The 25288-nt window shown below is 32.7% G+C and overlaps 1 protein-coding gene across 13 annotated transcripts in view; it reads left to right on the top strand.

The window, feature by feature from the left end:
• The first annotated feature begins 216 nt into the window (after positions 1-216).
• The window catches only part of LOC143240590 (alanine--tRNA ligase, cytoplasmic-like), an 80486-nt gene continuing 55414 nt past the window's right edge, over positions 217-25288 (top strand). For 3 of the 13 annotated variants that reach the window (XR_013021831.1, XM_076483279.1, XM_076483275.1), the window contains exons 1-6: positions 368-521; positions 1555-1787; positions 4699-4887; positions 8524-8664; positions 21370-21515; positions 22397-22600. Coding sequence is in view for 11 of the 13 variants with exons in the window: in XM_076483279.1 (XP_076339394.1) it covers positions 1578-1787; positions 4699-4887; positions 8524-8664; positions 21370-21515; positions 22397-22600 (890 nt within the window). In the remaining 2 variants the exon portion in view is untranslated. The other 10 variants (XR_013021832.1, XM_076483286.1, XM_076483280.1 and 7 more) reach the window with 8 other exon arrangements.

Here is a 25288-nt window from a genome sequence, read left to right as displayed (position 1 = left end):
AAGTACGGATTTACAAAACTATAATCATGGGTTAGATTTTCTTCGATGGACATAAATAAACCGATGTTAATTACATTTCGAAAAGTAATTACGATGTATAAAGTTTTGTTTTTCTGTTGAACATTAATATCAGAGATCACTTTAAGGTTTTAAAACACAGTTTGACTTGCGCATTTAATACAATATTCGAAACATGCGTTTTTAAAGCTTCGTGTAACTTTATATTCGTGTATGAACATGCTTATAGTGAGTTGCAACTGGTACTAAACTGTAGGAGAAGTAGCGATATGAATTTTAAAAGAATTGTACTTTTAACAGGAGGTCAAAAACGTTTTCAGTCATGGTAGATGGCTATTACAGCAAATAACTAAATAAGGCACACTTGTCTACTTCTTATCTTTGATAACGCGGTATTTCATTGTAGTGGTAGGGTAGCACATGGGATTCGGTATGATGTTACTTTGGCTCTGGGTTAGGCCTAAACGATTCGAATATTACGTTTGTACAGAGATAGCGAGAATGTTAGTTTTGCAATTATTGATAGTTTGCCTAATGAAATAATGTTGTAGAATTTAACGATGATCAATAATGATTTCGATTAGTTGTAACTACACCCCGTAATCTAGGTTTTTATTCTTAGTGTAACTTAGTATTTTTGAGTCTCATTGAAGCATGTAGTTTCATCGCCTATTCCCTCACTCTTTATTAACGTTTAAGTTTCAGAAGTATCACATGTTTAATTTTGTAAATTGTATGATTACATAGTGAAGTGAAGTTCTAGTTTATGTCAGTTGTCGTACTAGAAACATAATTATTTTTTTTTACAGGGGGAATGGAAACAATGAAATAACCTTGTATATGTGTGTATTATTAAAATTGTTTTAAATATGAAGCTGTGAAAATTTGTTTACTCAATTCAGTTTAGTTAAACTTTCATAGTAGACTTTTAGATACCTTATTTAAGTTGAACTGGTAGAGTACAGTTTGTAATATAAACGTTTAAATTGCATGATACTGAAATACTGATGTTTACCTCAACCAAGGCTCAACTATTAAGCAGATAGTTCTGTTGTAGTTAGTGTATGAGGATTTGTGTATCAAGCAGAGAGTTGTATTGTGACTGTGACAACTTGTACTTTTATATGAGTAATGCCAAATTTGTATCTCATGATATCTGGTATGGGTATTAACACTTACTGGTAAAGCAGCGAACAACAATTTCAACCTTCTTAGGTCATCTTTATGTTGTTTTATTTGCTAACCTGATTATGGCCTAAGAAGGTCAAAATTGTTGTTCTCTGCTTTAGCAGTAAGTGTTAATACCCATACAAACTGTCCTGAGATACATTTTTACATCAAGTGGGTTTCTCATCATCATGAATTAAAGCAAGTTTCATTTGAAAATTGAAAGAGTATTTTACAATATTTTAAAATTGACAGGCTATTTATGTTTTATTTCAAAGTTTAGAAGCTATCATGTAATTTTCAAGCAAATGTTTTGCAGATAACTGTAGAGATTGAAATTATATGCTGATTAAAAGTTTTGTGTTTCAGAAAATGACTGAAGCCTGTGTATAATGCCAGGATATAACACAATACTTTCACAGTCAATAAAACATTTGTGTGTTAGATATTCTCATTCTGGAAGAAATAAGGTTCTTTCTAAGGATGTAAGAGAGACATTCATCAAGTTTATGAAAGACAAGGGACATACATTCTTCCCTTCCAGTTCTGTTTTACCACAGAATGATTCATCTCTACTTTTTGTGAATGCTGGAATGAACCAGGTTTGTGGTTTGACATAAACTGTTTGAAGTAGTCAATTTAACAAATCTGTTGGGTTTGTTTATCAATGTGTTTCTATATCTTAGATTTTTTTTGTTTCAGTACTTAATAAATTATTGCTTTTAATATAATATCATAGTGTTTTGGACAACATGGAACCTAGTGGTCCATCTTGGCTGTTCGACTCTCTAAACTAAATTAAAATAAAAAAAACTTAAGGCCATCCCTTAACAGTGATACACTTATCAATTTTTTTTCTTAAACTCACTTCACTGTTTCTACAAAAACTGAAGGAAACACATTCCAAAGGCAAACTACCCTGTTAGAAAAATGAAACTGTCTTAACTGAATATTACTACACACTGATAGAACTTATATTTCTGTTCCCTAGTCCTTCTATTCTCACTGTTAAATATGTGAAAAGACATTGCATTAGTACTGTCAGTTTTCTTTACATTATCAAACACCAAAATCTGATCTGCCTTAACTCTTTATTTCAAGAGAACAGAATCTTAGCTACTTCATTTTTGCCTTGTAAGACAACCTCTCCATCCCAGGCACTGTTCTTATAATCCTTCTCTGAATCCCTTCTAACAATTCAATGCCTTTCCTAAGGTAAGAAGACCAAGGTTGAACACAATATTCCAAATGTGGACTAATTAGTGACCTGTACAATGAAATTATAATGCCTTTGGACTTGTATTTATCGTTTTTGTAGATACAACCTAAAATCCTGTTTGCCCTGCCACTATTAAAGCAACTGCTTGGATAGCTTAAGAAACTGATCAACTGCTACACCAAGATCCTTTACTTTCATGACACTGTTAAGGTTATTCCCATCCAAGCCATAATAACCCACATGCAACACCTTTCATTTATTACAAATAAAACACATCTACCATTTATTTATCCAACTCACTGAATGATCTAAACCATTTTGTAAGTCACCAGCATTCTCTTCACAGCCAACAACATCCAAGACCTTGATATCATCTGTAAAAGTTAAGTAATTTATCAGTCATTCCCTTATCTATGTCATTTATGTAAACCCAGTGATTCTAAGACATTAATCCAGTGTGACTGAACTCCATTTTTAACAACCCTTAGCTTTTTTCTGTCCAGCCACTGTTCTATCCTATTGACTAACTTATCCCCTATATCTATAGAGATAATTTTTTACAAGCCTTTATGTGGTAACTTGACAAATGTTTCCTGAAAGTTCAGATACATCAAATATATACACCCTTATACTAATCTACGCAAGTAGTAATCTTTTCACTGAATCTCATAAAGATTTGTAAGGTAAGATTTTTTCTTAGTGAAACTACTTGACAACCCAATAAATACTAAACTTTTATTAATGTTTTTGCAAATTATCTTTTATCAAACTTCCTACAAGTGATATAAGACTACTGGATCTGTAATTACTGCAACAATTTTTATTGCCTCCCTTGAAATGAGGACTTATGCTAGCTAACTTCAATTCCCCTAGTACTTGCCCACTGTTGAAGGAGTGGTTCACATATTCATAGTGTAACCTCCTTCAAAACTCTTGTAGAAATATTAGATATCTATTTCATGACTTTATATATTTCAATATTGAACGTGTTTTTAGATGTGTAATTCACAACCTTACATTCCTAAGTATTGAACAGGTTTTAGTCCTTTATACATTGGTTGATAATTATTGTTTTTAAAGAAGTTTCATTATATTAAATGAATGATTGTATACCTCAATTTTTAATTATATAGTTGAACTTTATGATACTTTATAGATGACATAAATTAGTATAGTAGGAAACAATTTTGGAGATGTAAGGCCACTATTAAACAACATGTGCAAAGCAAACTACCAGCATGCAATTTCTAAGGAGGTCAAAAGGTCAATTAAAAGAAATGAGTTTCAGATATACGTGTCATGGAAAGGTATTCAGGCCGTAACCTGACTGTATAATTCTGCATTAATAAACACACCACTAGGGCACAGATTGTAATATGGAACATAAGATATATCCTGGCTTTTGGAGATGGATGATTGTGGAAGTAGGACCTACGTTACTATGGAGGTACTCTGTTTACTAGTTGTAATTTCTGTTAGTCGTACATCTTAAAGAGTAGAGAATAAATAAAAGGTATGAAAAATAAGAAGAGATCTACAACACCCCATGTTTGTATCACCCTTCACTGCCTGCAGAGTATGTCTGCTCTTCAGAGAAATGTAACATTAAAAAAAAAGATGAAAACGAGGTTGTACCATTGGAACCTTATCTCCTAACATTTCAGCCACCACAGTAGTAGTACAAGTTCATTAGAAGTGCAGTAGAAGATTTGTGCTACAGTAAAACTATGAAAAGCAAACCAAGTTATCTGTACTAGTATAACTCCCATATACTGTTATACAGAACTGTACTAGTGTAACTCCCATATACTGTTGTACAGAACTGTACTAGTATAACTCTCATATATTATTGTACAGAACTGTACTAGTATAACTCTCATATATTATTGTACAGAACTGTACTACTATAACTTCCATGTACTATTGTATGGAACTGTACTAGTATATAGACAGACTTTGTGGTACTATACAGTGTTGTGTAGTTAGACTCTATAGTACTATACAATATTGTATAGTTACATATAACTATACTATTGTATGGAATTATAGTGGTGTATAGAACTCTATACTTGAACTGCATAGAATTGTGTAGTTGAAAAATATGAAACTATGTAAAAATGTTTACTTCAACAATATAGAATTGAGTAGAAATTCAAGGAAATGTGGTGGTTAAAAAGTGTAATTTTCCAACAAAGTAAAAATGTTTGTAGATAACACCATATTTCAGATTTTTTGTGTCTGGTTGTACAGCCATTATTGCATTTAGTTACATTATAAATTAATATGATTTTCAGTTCAAACCAATCTTCTTGGGACTTCTACCTTCTGATAACCCATTAAGTACTCTGAAGAGAGTGACCAATAGCCAGAAATGCATCCGTGCTGGTGGGAAACATAATGATCTCCAGGATGTTGGAAAAGATGTGTATCATCATACCTTTTTTGAGATGTTAGGGAACTGGTCATTTGGTGATTATTCAAAAGTATGTATGTTATTTTTAACTATCTTGTTATTGGAAAAGTCAAGTATGCTCTCATATCATGAGACAGGGATTTAGTTGGAGTTAAGACTACTTGGGTGTTAAATGGAAAGTTTCTAGATTTGTAGATTTAAACCTGTTTTTTTTGTAGAATACTTTGAATATTTACCAGTAATTCATGGATGTGGTCTGAGGAAATGTGTTATTGAAGTGCAATTATATGATTATTGTACATCAGTGATAAGCAACATGATTGCCCATAAAAATGACAAATGAAATGTTTATTGGATATTCTGAAACATATTCAGTAAATTTATGTATCAATAAGAAAAAATATAAATATAAACAACACTTAATACTAACTATGGAATTATATATACAACTAGATATCTTTAAAACAAGGAATTTATAAATGTTAAACAACAGGATGTTTAAAATGTGGCATAATTCCTGAAAACAAAATATGTATTTAACCACAGAAAAGATATTAAAATAAGTGTAATTCAACAGTTAGAGTTAAACATACACTACATTTAATCAAGATATGCTGAAACTTTAAAGTACGCTTGAAAGCTATAAGCCTAGTTTTTTCAATGGTTGTGAATAGCAGGTTTACAGGAAAATAATAGGAAATGGAATGCTCTGAAATATTTCCAGATGTATGGCTAAGGATACATAGAGTTAAACAGTATTAAGTTGATCTGGCACTTTGGTCTTTGATTGGTAAAATAATTTAACTCTCTACTGCATACTTTTGCCTTTAAGCATCAGATTAGATGTTTGTAAAAGTGTAGGTTATCCATAGTGTTATATACCTTTAAGCAACATAATAGAAATTTGTAAAAGTATATATTGTCCATAGTGGTATATATCTTTAAGCAACAGAATAGACATTTGTAAAAGTCCATATTATCCATTGTGTTATATGCTTTTAAGCAACAGAATAGATGTTTATAAGTGTATGTTATCCATAGTGTTATATGCTTTTAACCAATGGAATAGATGTTTTTAAAAGTGTATATAATCTATAGTCTTATATACCTTTAAGCAACAGAATAGATGTTTCTAAAGTGTATATTATCCATAATGTTATATGCCCTGAAGCAGCTGATTAGACATTTGTATAAAGGTGTATTATATATAGTATTATGTCTTATAGCAACTAAAAGTTTTAATACCCATATCAGCTGTTTTGAGAGATTTTTACATCGTTTTGGTTTCTCATTGTCACAAGAAATTTCTTTGTTTGTGGAAATCTATTTTAAATAGCATTGTATGCCTTTAAGTAATAGCATTTGTAATTTTATGATGACAATACCTTAAGATTAATAAATGAGATGTGCAGAGTTCTGATTGTTTAAAGTTGAGTTTTTAGGGATTGTTCCCTAGCACAAGCCAAGGGAGCAGCGTCCCTTATAAGAGAGTTTAGGGGATAAAGCCTCTGACTGAAATTTAATTTTAAGTATTTTTAGTTTGGTGAAATTTTATTTCTAAATTTGAAGTAATTAAAACAGCCAAAGTTATATTTAAAACAGTTATTCCAAAACTTAACCTCTTTTCACACTGTAGTTTTATAGCAATGACAGATAACCCTACTCTGCATGTCTCAGCATTGATATAAATCTTACCACACTTACTGAAGCCTTTATACTCCATTATTTTACCCATAGCAAGTTAAATATTATTTCTACCTATGTCAGTACCCTCTCTATCCCAGATCCAAAAATAATTTCCCCTTTATCACTTCCTGCTCACTTTTTCTTGGTTTCTGAACATTATGAGAACAGTTTTGCATGGTTGTTGGATAGCTTTAGTTATACCTGTGGTTTAAATTTTTCTTTTCAGACCTCTTTAATTGGGTCTTGAATTTTCTGTCTATTATCTTTTATTTTACAAAAAAAAGACATTTTTGGATATAAAATCACAGGTTTACATCTCTGACACAATCACCTACTGACTTCATTTATTTTGTCTTTATTTCTATTCTTTTTAATGAAGCCTCTTATTGTTTTCATTTGAATCCCACTCAGTGGCAGGTGTTGCCTCATCTGGTATCCTTTTTTGCAAATCCCTACTGGTTATCAGCAGACTGATAAACAATTTTCCTGGTAGCATTGAGCCCTATTGAAATATTGTGTTCCATAAAACCACCTTTCCAGGAAGTAAACATTTATATATGTACTGCTGGACTGTCATTCTTTGGCTCTGATAAGTAAAGCATAAGAGGATATTACCCATCCCTGCTGACCCATGGATTGAATAAATCAGGTCAGTTTGCTTTCCAAACATGGAATGTTGTTCATATCTACTGATTTGGAGAGTCTTGAAAAAGTGAATAGAAAGTAATAACAGGGAGCTTATATGTGAATTTAGGAAATAAGGCACATAGGTGGGGAAAGAATCACAATATTTAACTTTCATGAGTAATGTGGGATGTAAAGGCTGGAGAAAGTGAGATAAGATTCATGCCATTACTTAGATGGAAAGAGAATTTTCAAAATTAATTCATGTTTCTTTTCTATATTTCACCTACATATGATGCAAGGAAGTATAACTGCATGATCACATGAAAAATTATGAAATATATTTAGATTATTAATGAAAAATGTGAGTGTATTAACCTGTAGGACCATGAGCCCATTACACCATCCATTTGAACAAAGTTGGCCCAATTTAGTTTATTATAGTGAAAGTTTACTTGCTCTCTGCTGGATGTAATCTAAGAAATATATACAAGATTCAATTTGAAACAAAACAATTAGTTCAGAAAGTAGAACTCTATTCACAATATAGCTGGTCAGTCACAGAAGACCTGCATTGTTTTAAATTAAGAGATGATTTAAATTTCAAATTTTTATGGGAATCATATTTTTTTCACTATTTTATAAGGAATTCCTGTATTTTGTTATCTTTGTGTTAGAACATTCAGGTAAGAAAAAAAATGGAAATCTCTTTGTAATTTCACATTTGTTCTATCACAGACGTATCACAGATGAAGTTCTAACAGCCAATTTCTGACTTGAAAATTTAATGGAATATTTTTTTTTCTTTGCAAGTAGTAGTTATTACTTAGGTAATTACTTTAAACACATCAGAAAATCACCAAAAACCCTTTAAAACATAACTCCAGTTTTAAATTTAGTTTGAAAAAAACTAACAGAACCAGCACAAAAAACATTGAAAATCCATTTCACAATCGACAATAACTTAACACTAGAGAATGGAGTGAACAAAGTTTTGGTTGTTAGTCGGGTGAGAGTGTATCAAAGATAGTATGTTGAAAAACCAATATTAACACTGACTTACATCATAGACAATTGATAAAAATGTATTTAAGTGCAAATTAGTGAGAAAGACATTAATTATGTAAATCTAGTGGTTGTATGTATTCTAGAGTGGTGGATTTTTCCCTTTTCTCAGTTACTGCATTGATGTTTGAATACCACCACTAGATTACTTAATTTCTTTTCTACTGAATACTTGTTTATTTTTGAAACATTCACAAACAGTTTTTGTGGACGTCGGAATATACAGTACATTATAAACGTGTTACATTCTAAGAATTTTAAATATTGTTTTGGATTATTTTCATCATGCTGGTAAAATGTTTTCTAATAAAAATTATCTTGTTTTTTTCAGTGTATAAACTCTCAACAGTCAGTGCACAGTGCCTTTCCATATCTTCTTGCAATGTTCTTTTGTTTTCATAGCATGTTTGGTATCACTGAAAATATTCTTTTGTGTTTGTTTCTACATTCTGTCACAGGAATTCTTTCTCTGGTAATATATATTAAATTTTCATGAGGGTCTTGAATTTGGTATAAATGGATATCCTTTTATACATTCAAATGGTGCAAGTCTGAATATGTCGAATTTGGGTTGGCTTGCACCTGAATTGTACTTATTCTGAAATTTTCTGTTTGCACCAGCAAGTACATTTTCTTATTTAACATTCTGAAACACATCTTGATATCTGTCTAGGGTAGAGTGCAATATTATGTAGTGTTTTAAAAGCCAGTTATGCTATGCTGTAGAGTTCTTGACTTTTGGTAAGCTGAATAAAGCATAGTCCTTGGAAAGAACTTAATTCTGGTTAAGTTTACAGGACTGTTTCAGTTGAAGTTCTGTGCAAGTGTTGTGATTTATATAGTTTATATAGCCCAAGCATTAACTTTAGTTATTTTTAGAGGAACAGTTTATTTAAAGCTTGGTTATGTAACTATTTACAAATTATACACTATGTAGTTTAATTTGTGTGAATTGGCAATTGTTAGATCATTGCATCATGTTAGTAGAATTTTTATTATTTTAATTAAATAGTATTGCATCATAATATTTCAGTGTTTGGGACATTTTAGGCCTCTGTTGGGGTATAAATACTCAAGGAAAATTTTTAGTTCAAGAATTAGTTAGAATCTAGATTGTGTGATTGTGAGTTTAGCCATAAAAAGTGTATAGTGGTGAGTTCTAGAGGGAAATTATCACGGACTGTATTGTAATAGCAGAGTAAGAATAATAATTAGTTTTGACAAATTGAGTTTACAGTTTACAGCAAAGATATTATTTTGAAGTTCTGGATATAACTGTGACAACCAACAGTATAAGGAACATTCTTATATATAGAAATACATATTTCTTATTTTAATATGTATTATTTTGAAATGAGAAATGTGTCTGTTTGTTTATTGATGAAATTTATTGCCAACAAGTCACAGACACATGCTGTAAAGAATTTGGTCCATACATAAAAACCTGATAGCAGCGAGCCATCAAAGATCTACAATGATAAACATTGTTAAAATTAGATCTAAACAACCAGCAAATAGGCCTATATATACTCGGTTGTGGTGGCAAAAATATTGTAGAAGCTAAAGCCACACTTTCTAATTATGTTAACTGACATTGACTATTGGATAGAGAGGGGCAAGTGACTTGGGCTTAAAGATGGTGATCTGTGAGAGTTTGTTAAACAACAAAAAGAGTGAGGAGAATGTGAACAGGGAAAGAATGAAAGGAGAGACTGAAAATAGAGAGAATAAGAGCACAAGTTGAGATCATCAACAGATCATGAATAGTTTATGACCTCAACATAAAGCATCTGGAGCTACCTAAAAATATGGTGTTGGTAAGAAACAAGAAAAGAGTGACTCACCATGGATGCTGCTGCTGGAAGAAATATAATAGAGACTTGGCATTAGAAATGAATAAAAATCCTATAACCCAAGCTCTTTTGAAAGGTGGACTGTTCTTCTACATGTTCTTTTAACATCATGACAACTCATCAGATTCACGACAAGAAGGAAATTTTATAACCATGGTTAATGGTCAGCTTAAGTTAGAAAATGCATCAACAGTGACTATAGTGATTGGAGCATTGGAAAAACATTGAGAGGCACTAACAAACAACAACATGTCAATCGGTGAAAGTTATGTGAGAGACAAGAAAGCATAAGCCCAACAAGATAGGGAGGCAGCAATGAGAATCATACTAGTATCTGATAACCAGATGACAGGTAAGTTGCATCTGTGTGTGTGTATGTGCTGATTGATGTGATAGTGAGGAAGTTTCCCATATCAACAATAAAAGTGGACACAGTATGCTATTTGGGAGTTCTTGATGCCATGGGTACGAAGGTACCCATCTACAACTTGGTCATTGGCAATGTATCAGACAGTAGAGGTTTGGATGAACCAGAGAAAAAGGAGATTGGTGAGGTATCTGCATTCACCACAGGAGGTCAAGAAAAGAAAAGCAAGCAATATATCAAACCCCTGCAAGTCCTGAAAGGTGACATTCCAAATATAGGTCCATGGGAACTTAAGAAAACATAGAAGGAAGACCCTTTACTGTAGAAACATTTGAACAGTACCCAGGAAAAAAAGTTAAGCACAAAACAAAGGGAAAATGGGCATATAGAATAGAGGATTAGAAGGGGTGCTGTATTGGATCTGCCAAGGCAGTTCAACTTGAGAAGTTAAACAGCTCATAGTAACAACATAATACCAGACTCAAATAATGAAGTTGGTTCATGAGTAGATTGTGGGAGGACATCTATGACAAAGAAAATAGCAGACGGAATCATCAACAACTTTTATTTGCTGGAGTAATCAGAGATGTGACCAGATTTTGCAGGTCATGTAATTTTTAGCAGAGGACAATACTCTGAGGGAAGGTAATCAAGGTGCTACTGGGTGAGATCTCTCTCATAGAAAAATTGTTAAGCAGAGTAATTGTGGACATGTTCAGACCACCAGCACCTGTAATTGACATGAGTGACTGATATGTGCTGAAAGTATTCGACTGTGTGACTCAATACTTAGAAATCATAGAAGTGCTGAAGATAGAGATGGAGAGAGAGTAACAAGAGTGTTTCTAGAAGTTGTATGCAGAGTAGGTTTTCCAAAAGAAGTCTTGAGTGACAGAAGCTTCCAGTTTACTTCAAAACTAATGCAAGAGGTTTACAGCTACATAAATACTAGGGAGTGCTGTACAACCTCAGATGTAATAGACTTTGTGAGAGAGTCAGTGGTGTCTTAATTAGCAGACTGAAGAAGATATGCCAGGAGAGACCACATGACTAGGTAATGTAACTTTTGGCAGTATTATTTAATTATTGAGAAGTTCCACAAAGGAGTACAAGAATTTCTTCCTTAGAATTACCATATGGAAGAACAGTATGAGGTCTGATGCAGATATTGAAAAAATTGTGGACAGGAGAAGAAGAGCCAGAAGTGAGGACCACATATCAGTATATGTTAGACCTCAGAAGTCTAAAGGAGAGACCTTTCAACTTGCTCAAAAAAGGTTTTATGCAACCCAAGGCAGTCAAAAGCACTTCTATAACAAGAAAGCCAAACGTTGATGTTTCAATCTTAGACAGTAGGTATTGGTTCTGCTACCAATAAACTCACCCTGCAATGGAAAAAAGACTTTTTTTAAAGTGGAGTAAGTGGTCCACAGAATGGTCCATAAAGTGAAAGTGAATAGGAAGGCCAGATCTACCATGCCATTCTATTGAATAACTACTCTGAGAGGAAAAAGACTTAATGGGCACAGCTATTGAGGCACAGATGAACATTGCAGGAGTGACTGTTACAGATGCAGAATCAGAAGATGGTGACTTTGTCACAGAAGATGAGACATACATTGACATTAACATCTGTAAAGAACTGTCTGACAAGCAGAAGACAGAACTACAAGATTTACTGTGCCAGTACACAGATATTTACATACACAGACTAGGCAAGACAGATCTTGCATATAAAAGATCATGGCCAGGGATCTGATCAAGATAAAGCCCAATCAGATGCCCAGTGATAGATCTGATCAACCAAGAGGTCAAGTTAATGTTAGAAGCGAGAATCATTGAACCTTCAAACTCGGCTTATTGTTCACCAGTGGTGATTATGAAGGAGGAAGGAAACTCAAACTGCTTATTCATAGATCTCCAGAAACTGAATCACATGATGAAGTTTGACTCCTAACCTATGGACAATCCAGAGGCTATTACAACAAAACTAGATGGGGCCAAGTGCTTTATCACTTTAGTTACTTCATTATTGTTTTCAGTCAAATTTGTGTGTTTTCATATAGCAAAGCCACATTGGGCTATCTGCTGAGTCCATTGAGGGGAATTGAACCCCTGAGTTTAGCACTGTAAATCGTTAGACTTACTGCTGTACCAGCAGAGGACAGTCAAATATGACAAATGTGTTTAACAAATCAGTTTATGCTTCTGTCTGCCTTAACCCTTTCACCCTGGTTATCCTTTACTACATATTGCAGAAAGTTTGTGTCTTACATTCAAAATTGTATTAAACTACTGTTTATTTATGTTTGCCAATTAATATGGTGTAAACATTTAGCTAGTAGTACATATTATAATAGTGTACAGGTTTTTAGTTCTTAATTCTATAAGGAAGTATTTTAAAAAATCTTAAACTTCAACTAATGTTATACAGTAACACATTTTATCTAGGCATATTCTCTTCTCTATTTTATCCACTACCCCTTCAAAATGTATGATATTAAACTTAAATTTATCCCTGTAATATTGTCATTGCTTAGGCAAACCATTCTTTTTATAGCCTTCAGTTTTGTTTGATCGCAGAGCTATAAATAGAAAAATCACACTTTTTCTGCCACACCTACCTGTCACATCTTCTCTTTTAGGCTATGTTAATAGTTTTGTTTTACATTTAATGATATATTACATATAAACAATAGAAAATCAAGGTTTTCATCTGTCAAATTATGTATTATGAAATGTGTTCAGAACATATAAGCATCAATTTATTTCAGAGTACTAGCTTCATACCCATGGGAAAGTTAATGATTTGCTTGGATGAATTTGTGATGGATCTTATAAGATAGAAAGCTAGAAAATTTCTGAGATTTAGGGGAATTATCTGCTTTTTTTTGCAAATTATTAGTCTTTGCTCTTTATTGCAGTATTTAACTAAATAAAATTATATAATGCACAACTATCATGAGTATAAAATATGTAGGCTTAGGTATAATTGATAGTTAACAGCAAGAAAAAAGATTTGGTAAGTAATTTATTTCTTGTTTTTCATGTTTATTTTTTATGTATTATTATAAAAGTAACTAAAATGTAAAATCAGATTCTTTTATCAGTTAGTTACGGTTAGATTTGATAAAATAAATAGTAATATAATAAAATGTTTTATGAGGCACACATGTGAGAAGCATGTAGGTAATGTAGGGTTAGATTTGATGAAATACACAGTAATATAATGTTTCATGAGGCACACATGTGAAAAGCATGTAGCTAATGTAATTCAGTAGCATAATGTGAGCTGCACATGCCCCGAATCATTTACAACTTATTTATTATGGTGCATATATAACTAGATACAGTTGAAAGAGCAATAATTATAAATATATGTATGCTGATATGAGCTTAGTTATTTTGGTTAAATAAATCTTGTTTGATGTTAAATTTTTGAGTCATTCTATAAAGAAAAAATTAGTAGTGAAGATTTACTTTCTTTCATTGGTGGTTATAATGTCGGTCAAATTCACCAATCATGTTTTGAATTAGGATAGGGAAAATAACATACAAAATATAAACTTATGGAATAAAAATGTATGAAAAGTATGTAGAAGGTTTTAAAGATTGCACAAAGAGAATATGAGGTTTTTGAGATGAAAAATATTTTTAATCTTAAAGTGAAATTTACTTTACACACAGACTATTCAAAACAAATACTCAATATGAGGGCTGTTCAAAAAATACGCGGACTGACATCATAAAACAAAATGTACTTTATTTAGAAGTTACAGGTTTGGGACCCCTTCAAAGTACTCTCCTCCCCAATGCACACACTTATCCCAACGGTGTTTCCACTTGTTGAAACAGTCCTGGTATGCTTCTTTTGTAGTGTTCTCCAGCTCCTTCGTCACATTTGCCTTAATCTCTGGAATCGTCTCTAATCTTCTTCCTTTCAAGGGTCTTTTGAGTTTGGGGAACAAGAAAAAATTGCAAGGAGCAAGGTCAGGTGAGTAGGGGGGGTGGGGAAGAACAGTGATCAAGTGTTTGGCCAAAAACTCGTGAGTTTTGAGGCACAAATTTTGCAGCAATGAGGTGCATCTTCAATTTTTTTGGTCAAAATCTCGTAACAAGATCCAACTGATATCCCACACTCTTCAGCAAGCTCCCTGACAGTCAGACGTCGATTTGCCCGCACCAGGGTGTTGATTTTGTCGACATGTGGGTCGTCAGTTGACGTGGAAGGATGTCCAGGATGCTCATCATCTTCAGTGGACTATCGACCATCCTTAAAATGTTCATGCCACTTGAAACATGCCATACACTTCGTAGCAACATCACCGTAAGCTGTGTTAAGCGTAGCAAAAGTTTCAGTCGCAGATTTTCCAAGTTTAACACAAAATGTCACAGCAAGTTGTTGTTTTTTCAGGTCATTCATTCTGAAATCCGCCAAACAAAAAAATTGCACTTCACTTAAAACTGTGTAGCTAATGCACAAATGAAGATATCTGCAATCGGGAAATGGCGTCATAATCAGCTGATCTGTGCTAACCTAGTGACACCAAGTGGATTTCCCTGGAACCAACTGGAGCCGCGCAATTCAAACAGTCTGCATATTTTTTTTTAACAGACCTCGTATATTCATGAACAAATCTTTAGTTTATTGCAAATACTTCACTAAAAATATAACATTTTTGTATGTAAAGGACTTGTAATGTTAATTGAAAGACTGCAAAATTTTTGAAGATATATTGAAAGTTAAAGTAACAAATCCATAAATGAGTACAAAAAGGTCATGTGATTGATCAGACTGACCAAGTCCATGCTGAGAGAGTTAATACATTAAGGTACTCCAAGTTTCTAGAATACTCTTGTCACTGCCGACTTTTGTACAGCTTTCAAAATAACAAGTGACTAAGATTTGGTATAACAGTAATGTGCAACTTTCTTCTTTATTGTGAACATCATGTTTCCCGTCAAGTGGTGTGGTACAATGCTTGATTTTTTTAATTTCAGAATTAAAGTTATATCTGAATACTTCTTTACCCATAAATAGATACTTTCTTTACCATGCTCTTTAACTCCAGCTTATAGCATTCTTATATGATTCGTAACTTCCATACTGAGAATAGCTGTTTCCCTTGCATGTCTGCCATCATATTTGAATGCCACTAACCTGGAGCACTTCTTCACTTAAATTTCATGAGATTAATTTGAATTTTACTTGTGCACAAAGACATTATTGTGTGATAATAGCCTTCCACAAATAGGAGGATCAAACATCTGCTATCTATTTTGATTTATTCACTTGCCCTCAAAATAAAATCTTTCATCAGTACTGTCTTGAACAGAAAAACGTTTTTCTACTCTTCGTTCAGGTTATTAAGATTTTTAATTCCCAATGAAACTTATCTTTTAAATTAACTTACCTTTTATTTCAAAAGTACTAATTGCTTTCACAAATTCTTAAATGACAATAAATTCTACGGTGTCTTACGAGAGTAAAGATGTTTCAAATAGAAAACCTAATCAGTGATGAGGAGAAAACCCACTTGTAGAGAAAAATAATGTGTAAAAACGGCTGGTTTGGGTTGAGAAAATTTTTATGTAGAAGAGCGAACAATGTTTCGACCTTCTTTGGTCATCATCAGGTTCACAAAGAAAGAAAGAGGTAGCTGACCAATAGCTAACCACATGCTTGATGGTGGTTCTGTAATTGAGTGAAGGAATGTAGAGGGCATGCTTAGATGTTGGATATATTTATTAATATAGGTATAAAGGTGTTCCTTTGTATCGGTTTATTTTGGGCACGAGCTGTTGTATAAGTAAAGCTTCTTTAATTTTGTGTTTGTTTATGTTTGTTTCTTTATTTAGTATTTGGGTGTTTTCTATGGTTATGTTGTGTTTATTTGATTTGCAGTGTTCGAAAACGTGTGAAGGTGACTTTTTATGTTCTTTGAATCTGGTTTCCATTTTTCTACTTGTTTCTCCAATATAGAAGTCATGGCAGTTATCACATTGTATTTTATAAATAATGTTGGTGTTTCATGTGTCTTTGTTGAATTTGTGTGATTGGTTTAAATTTGTTTGTCTGATAGGGTGTTCTTCATTTTTTGGATGTATTCCTTCGTGTTCATTATGACTTTAGTGTTTCGTTTATCAGCTTTTATAATTTTTGTTTTTATCTCGTTTCAGGTTTTTAACGGAATTAATGTCTCTTTTTGTAAGATTGTTTTTTAGCTTTTTGTTTTGTGAAATTATGTTGATGGTTTTGTGAGAAAATTTTTTGAAAAAATTGTTTAAGATGTTTTTAGGTGCTTCTGTAAAATATAAATTTTTAATTTTTTTCTGGGAAGTTTAGCTGTTGGATGTCAGTAAAATTGTCAAAGTTGTCTTCTTTCTGTTGGTTGTTTTCTGTAGTCACATTTTGAAATTATTTTTGCCTTTTCTGTTACTTGTGTGTGTTTTTTTACTCTTCCCTTTCTTTACACCATGATACCATTGCATAGGATTATTTTGTCTTTCTTTCTTTGCATGATATTAGGATACATGAAGATTCCTTTGTTAAGTTACTGTTGTATACCTTTACTGATATTCATCATCATTCTTCCAAAGTTGACTCCTTGATATTTGGGTACATGAAGATTCCTTTGTTAAGTTACTGTTGTATACCTTTACTGATATTCATCATCATCCTTCCAAAGTTGACTCCTTGATATTAGGGTACATGATGATTCCTTTCTTAAGTTACACCTTTATTGATATTCATCATCATCCTTCCATGGCTGGTTCCTTTTTGATATTAGGATACATGAAGATTCCTTTGTTAAGTTACTGTTGTACACCTATACTGAAATTCATCATCATCTTTCCATGGTTGGTTTCTTCTTGATATTAAGATACATGAAGATTCCTTTGTTAAGTTACTGATATTCATCATCATCCTTCCATGGTTGACTCCTTCTTTATATTAGGATACATGAAGATTCCTTTAAGTTACTGTTGTACACCTTTACTGATATTCATCATCATCCTTCCATGGCTGACTCCTTGATATAAGTATACATGAAGATTCCTTTCTTAAGTTACACCTTTACTGATATTCATCATCCTCCTCCCATGGTTGGTTCCTTCTTGATATTAGGATACATGAAGATTCCTTTGTTAAGTTACTGTTGTACACCTTAACTGATATTCATCATCATCTTTCCTTGGTTGACTCCTTGATATAAGTATACATGAAGATTCCTTTGTTAAGTTACATCTTTACTGATATTCATCATCATCCTTCCATGGTTGGTTCCTTCTTGATATTAGGATACATGAAGATTCCTTTAAGTTACTGTTGTACACCTTTACTGATATTCATCATCATCCTTCCAAAGTTGACTCCTTGATATTAGGGTACATGATGATTCCTTTCTTAAGTTACACCTTTATTGATATTCATCATCATCCTTCCATGGTTGGTTCCTTCTTGATATTAGGATACATGAAGATTCCTTTGTTAAGTTACTGTTGTACACCTATACTGAAATTCATCATCATCTTTCCATGGTTGGTTTCTTCTTGATATTAAGATACATGAAGATTCCTTTGTTAAGTTACTGATATTAATCATCATCCTTCCATGGTTGACTCCTCCTTTATATTAGGATACATGAAGATTCCTTTAAGTTACTGTTGTACACCTTTACTGATATTCATCATCATCCTTCCATGGCTGACTCCTTGATATAAGTATACATGAAGATTCCTTTCTTAAGTTACATCTTTACTGATATTCATCATCCTCCTCCCATGGTTGGTTCCTTCTTGATATTAGGATACATGAAGATTCCTTTGTTAAGTTACTGTTGTACACCTTAACTGATATTCATCATCATCTTTCCTTGGTTGACTCCTTGATATAAGTATACATGAAGATTCCTTTGTTAAGTTACATCTTTACTGATATTCATCATCATCCTTCCATGGTTGGTTCCTTCTTGATATTAGGATACATGAAGATTCCTTTAAGTTACTGTTGTACACCTTTACTGATATTCATCATCATCCTTCCAAAGTTGACTCCTTGATATTAGGGTACATGATGATTCCTTTCTTAAGTTACACCTTTATTGATATTCATCATCATCCTTCCATGGTTGGTTCCTTCTTGATATTAGGATACATGAAGATTCCTTTGTTAAGTTACTGTTGTACACCTATACTGAAATTCATCATCATCTTTCCATGGTTGGTTTCTTCTTGATATTAAGATACATGAAGATTCCTTTGTTAAGTTACTGATATTAATCATCATCCTTCCATGGTTGACTCCTCCTTTATATTAGGATACATGAAGATTCCTTTAAGTTACTGTTGTACACCTTTACTGATATTCATCATCATCCTTCCATGGCTGACTCCTTGATATAAGTATACATGAAGATTCCTTTCTTAAGTTACATCTTTACTGATATTCATCATCCTCCTCCCATGGTTGGTTCCTTCTTGATATTAGGATACATGAAGATTCCTTTGTTAAGTTACTGTTGTACACCTTAACTGATATTCATCATCATCTTTCCTTGGTTGACTCCTTGATATAAGTATACATGAAGATTCCTTTGTTAAGTTACATCTTTACTGATATTCATCATCATCCTTCCATGGTTGGTTCCTTCTTGATATTAGGATACATGAAGATTCCTTTGTTAAGTTACTGTTGTACACCTTTACTGATATTCATCATCATCCTTCCAAAGTTGACTCCTTGATATTAGGGTACATGATGATTCCTTTCTTAAGTTACACCTTTATTGATATTCATCATCATCCTTCCATGGTTGGTTCCTTCTTGATATTAGGATACATGAAGATTCCTTTGTTAAGTTACTGTTGTACACCTTTACTGATATTCATCATCATCCTTCCATGGCTGACTCCTTTATTCTAGCCTAGAGTCATTCTCTCATTCCTTTTCTTGATTCGCATTCTTCAGAAGTTCTTTATACCTGTTTTGGAAGTAGGCTTCTTTTCTTTTGTTTTCACTCTAGCACCCTGTTTTTGTGCCTTTGTATTTCGATTACAATACATTATCTCTCTTCTTTCCATCTCATGTCTGTGGCTCTTTATGTTTAAAATGGGTTTTATAGTGGGATTCATTCCTTCTTCTTTAACACTCTCCCTTCCTTCTATCTCTCAACTGTATTCCCTTTGGGACCTGGATTGACTCCTATTTGAAGTATTTCCGGGTACCTGCAGCTGTCTGTTCCTACATTTTTGAATTCACCTTCACCCAGGTATTACCCATCTTCTGTTTTTACATAAACTCATCTTGTTTGTATATTCTTTCCTGGTTGTAGATGTCTTTGCATATTATATCTCACTTCTTCTCATCAGTCTTGTCACCTGACACTTTCTTGCTTTTCATTTTTGTCAACCTTTGGATAAGATTCTTCAGGCTGACATGTGGCTGTTTTGTCTTCCAGTTGCCATTATACAGTCAGCACACTGACTTTGAGATGAATAAATAAGTTTTCTTTTTTATCTTCATTTCTACCTAATAGGATACTGCCAAGGAGTTGGTGTTGCCTTCAGGGTATGCTAATTTTTTTCAAATCCAAATTGGGTCAGCAGTAGCAGAAAGCATTCAGTCTTGCAGAACACTGAAGGTATCATCATTATACGCAGTACAAGTTGTCTAATCCAGGCTCTACAATTTCATGGATTACCATAGAAAAAACTACTACCAGGGAAGTGACTGCCTAATTTTTTGGCTTATGGTCATTGGCTTTTAATTGTAGGGTTTCACAGTATTATTGAATTGTGAGGCTGATGAGAACCTGATCACTTCTCCAGGTCTTCACAGTGTGATTTCTTCACCCTTCATTTCAAAGAGAGCTCCAGAGACCCTTGCAACTTACCATTACTCAGCTGCTGGGGTTATGAACTTTGGACAGTTCCTCAGTGATTGGGCTCAGCACAGTAAGGAAGGAAGTAGGATAGTGATGGCACTGTTAATGTAGTACTGGTCACTTCTCAAACAGTTGATGTGTCCTCCTTCTACATTCTCAGTTTGTCCAGTTGTGTAGAGGTAAACATGTAAAGTATGGTATAAATTTGTCCTAATTCCTTTTTTGCAAGTGTTTGGATGGTTATGTTCTCATTTCTGCTCATCTTTGAAACACTTGGGGCTCACTTGCTTCTGCTCCCTTTATTGTTCAGACAAGTTGCATTACCCTAGTTGAGATGTGATCTTCCATGGGTGTGCATGCCACTATGGAGCTCTTGCCATTGTGTGTCACATGTTTTGGGTCTTTCTGAAAGGAGGCTGTCTATGTTGATAATTTGCCCAGGTCCTTCCATTGTTCAGTGGGGGATTCTTCCTATTCTTAGTGTGAAGGTGAGGTATCTTATCAAAGTTGACATTTTCTTGATGTGAAAATGTAGCTTTGATAGATTCACACATTCAACTTTCACACTTCCAGTGCACTTTAATCTGGCATTACCAAAGATGGGCATTATTTTGAATGTGAATGTTTAAGAGAACTGTGCGTGGTGGGTGTTGCTCTCTTATTGGTGGAAGGAGGGTATTGTTATATGATGATGTCATTATGTACCAGCACAGTTCACAATAATTGTGAAATTTCGATAAAGTTGCCTCAAGGCTAGTGGCAATTAGATCTCACGAGCAGATTGGTGTATGTGTCTCTGTATGGGAAGAGTTGAGTATTTATCAGAAATACATCTTATAATTTGAAAAATTAACTTCAAACACCTTTTTGATATGTTTCTTGACTAGTTATGGATATCTCAACACTTTATTTGGTTTTAACTGTAAACAATTTAAGGATGAGCTGAAACAGGAACTAGTATGAAGAAACTGACTGAAAAATATTGCTGACAAAGTCATGCCACCATTTATAAAATGTATGAAGCTTGGTTCTTAAACTGTGTTTCTAATTTAGTTACACATATTTTTCAGAAAACAGCTTGTGAACTGGCTTGGCAGTTGTTGACAGATGTTTATCAGCTCCCTAAAGGAAGTCTTTATGTAACATATTTTGGAGGTGATGCTGCTCTAGGACTAGAACCTGACTTTGAATGTTATCACGTCTGGAGACAGATAGGGTAAAAATTATACTGACAAACCAGATCAGTCAATAGAAATTATTTGTGGCTCAAACATGCTTGTAAGCCACTGACAAATAATCATAAAGTTTGTCTACTTAATATTATTTATTAGTATCACTATCATTAGTTACTAAATATGAATATTAGTTAGTAAATTTTAACAAGTAGATTGTACAACTGTAACACTATCATTAATTAGTAAACCTGAACAAGTAGATTGTTCAACTGCACCACTATCATTAATTAGTAAACCTGAACAAGTAGATTGTTCAACTGCACCACTATCATTAATTAGTAAACCTGAACAAGTAGATTGTACATCTGTAACACTATCAATAGTTACTAAATCTCAAGTAGATTGTACAACTGTAACACTATCATTAATTAGTAAATCTCAACAAGTAGATTGAACAACTGTAGTACTATCATTAGTTACTAAATCTGTATAAGTAGATTGTACAATTGTAACACTATCATTAATTAGTAAATCTGAACAAGTAGATTGTACATCTGTAACACTATCAATAATTAGTGTATCTGAACAAGTATATTGTACATCTGTAACACTATCAATAATTAGTGTATCTGAACAAGTAGATTGTATAACTGTAACACTATCATTAGTTACTAAATCTGTACAAGTAGTAATGCTCCAATTAGTTTTTAACTCTGAACAAGTAGGTTGTAGAACTGTTACATTATCATAATTGTAAATTTTTTAGTTGTAATCTGTTATTATATATATGCAAAAACGGCTCGTTTGGGTTGAAAAAATAATTTACGTACAATATTTTCTCGACCCAAACGAGTCGTTTTTGCATATATATTTCTCTACAAGTGGGTTTTCTCGACATCACTGGTAATCTGTTATTGTCCAGGGTTCCAGAAGACCACATTTTTCCATTTGGAGTGAAAGATAATTTTTGGGAAATGGGTAACACTGGACCCTGTGGACCTTGTACAGAGATTCACTTTGACCATTTTGCTCGACATCAAGGTGTACCTCCAGCTGGACAGAGGATCAACAGTGGAACTCCTAGTTTAATAGAATTGTGGAACCTTGTTTTCATACAGTATAACAGGTATAACTCATTTGGGTGTATTAGTGTGGTGTGTATCATGTATTTTTGTATGTCAGACTAATTTATGATTAGAAACCTTGTATTGCCATGTACTCATATAGTGATATCACCAGGAACAGAAGAAAGTAGCATTACAATGCCATCTTGTCATTACTTATGAATGTAGCGATTTAAACAGAAATATAAGAAAGTAGCATTACAATGCCATCTTGTCATTTCATGTGAATGTAGTGATGTAAAGAGGACAGAGGAAAGTAGCTTTACAATATTGTCTTGTTGACATTCATAAGTATATCACCAGAAATATAAAGAAGTAACAATACAATACATATGTTTTCAAACACCAATAAAGATAGTAATATAACCAGGAATAGAAGTATTTATTCTTAGTTTGTTTTCTCAGTGATAATACTACAAGTAAAAGGATGCAACTTGACTACTGATTACCTAAATAACAGTCTCCACTATTCTGTGTGAACCCTACAAACTCTCCATTGTGAAGTCTGTCAATAAAAAGAACTGGAGTGCTGTTACTTTGTAACAGATGAAAGTGTTGTGCATCAGATACTTCTGATATCATGCAGTAGTTTCAGTCTTTCAACACTGATATTACATGAGAAAGATGAATAAACTCTTAGTTCATGTTACTGACAAAGATATGTTGAGGTTCACTAAATATTTTGTTTGTGTCAACAAGCATTTATGTTTGAACCAAATAGAACTTGTTATTAATCCCTTGTTAACAGGCTTGGTATGATATGCATGAATTCGTATACACATTTGCACAATTAAGTGCTTACACTATAACTTTTGACACAGTATATTTATTTTCACAAATTTTCGTAGACCTTCAGTAAAGAGTTCACAAATTTTGTAAAAATTAAATTTTTAATGAAATATTTTTACTAAGGATTTTGTGAAAATAGTCTGTTTTAAAACTAGTCTGAATGCAAAGTGATTTCATGTTATGTTTAAAAAAATCTAAGGTATTAATTGCATAATTTCTAAAACCTCCTAAATATATTTCAAATGTTTGTTTTCAGTAAAACTCTTATTTTATATACTGTAACTGTGTGGGATATGCCACTTAACTATCGTAAAGAAATTAGGAAATAAATATAAATTATGATTTTTTTCATGCTAGAACGACTATATATCATAACACGAAAATGTTTAATCTAAACAGCTTAAGTCTTATAATGTTGCGTATTTATTATTTTTTATTACTTTGACATTCCAGTTGCGTGTAGCAAACATTAAGTTGTTTGCATTGACACAGTGCATGTGCACTCATGTTACTATATCCAGTAATATAAAACTGACCTTTCTTTTTACAAAGTTGACTATCTTGACTGTGTTTTAGTGGACTACCATTTAGTAATATACAGTCATTAAACATTATATGTTATTACTGTTTATAAATAAGTTAAACTTACTTTTCTCAAAGTATAGAACAATAAATAAAGTAAAAGTAATGATCAATGTTTTTAGCTATGACCTTTGAACTCAGTTGCTGCTGGACATAGGTTGTTAAGCCTTTTAAAATTTTGTGCGTGGAGGATATCAAACAAAATTTTTTTTTTAGGTTTTATACTTACAGTTCAATAACTAAAAAATCCTAAATAACTATATTAATACCATAGAATTCCACTCTAATTTATTAAGCTTAGTAGCTAATCTGTATTTAGGCCTACTAAAATATGAAACTTTGAGTGGACTAAAGACACAATGTACCTCCTTGAATCTTGGTTTGAAAGAACATGGTATTCTATTCACAGATTATAATGGCTCTGAGAAAACTACTAGAGGGAATTCTAAGCTGTGGATTGGTTATTCACATGTCATATATTGAAGAAAATGTATATAAGGGACTGTTTCAATAAATGTATCTGATAGAGGTGAATGGGGTCATTGTGTTGATTTCATTACATAAACTATATCTCAGCAAAATAAAATATGAAACCCTTGTTTTATATCCTTGCTGGTATAAGTAATTTGAGTTCCTAATTTGTACAAAACTATAGATTTAGTATTTTAATATCACGAACATCTAATTTTAATCAGTGCTTTATTGAACATATACCATGTTACTTATTAAAATCTGTATTTAGATTTTTTCTTTTAATATTTATTTTTAAGTTAAAAAATTAACTCATGTATAATATTAAAGTTTGAATTGTAATCTACAATTTGATTTCAAACTTGTTGACATAAGTTGATAAAATAGTAGTTCAGTAAAAGTTTGAATAGAAATCAACAAATGCAATATGCCCTTTGACCTGTGACCCTTCACAAAAGGGTTAACTAGTCAATGAAAATAATTTTTCTTAAAAACGTTTGTTTTATGACATTATACATTCTAAAATCAAAATTGCATCTCACAAAGTTTCTTAAACAGTTTTCTATTAGTGAGTTTATATGGATGTAGACTGAATCTGTAATAATAAATTTCTTTGTTTCTATAAAACTGTTAAAGTTTCAAAACATTAATTTATCTTTTCTTGTATTTATTAAAACTTGTCTACAGACTCAGAAGTGATGGTTTTAAAATACTTTTTTGTTTTGTTTTTTGTAAAAAAAGACAAGAACATTAATTTGAATGTAGGTAAGACTATGGTATAATAAACACTATAAGATATGCACAGCTATTCAGACTTCATACCATCAAATGCTCATCATTTGAGGAAT

Source organism: Tachypleus tridentatus, chromosome 13 (assembly GCF_004210375.1).
Source record: "Tachypleus tridentatus isolate NWPU-2018 chromosome 13, ASM421037v1, whole genome shotgun sequence".
NCBI lineage: Eukaryota > Metazoa > Arthropoda > Merostomata > Xiphosura > Limulidae > Tachypleus > Tachypleus tridentatus.
Note: the sequence above shows the minus strand (reverse complement) of the source record. Positions and strands in the feature narration are given on the sequence as shown.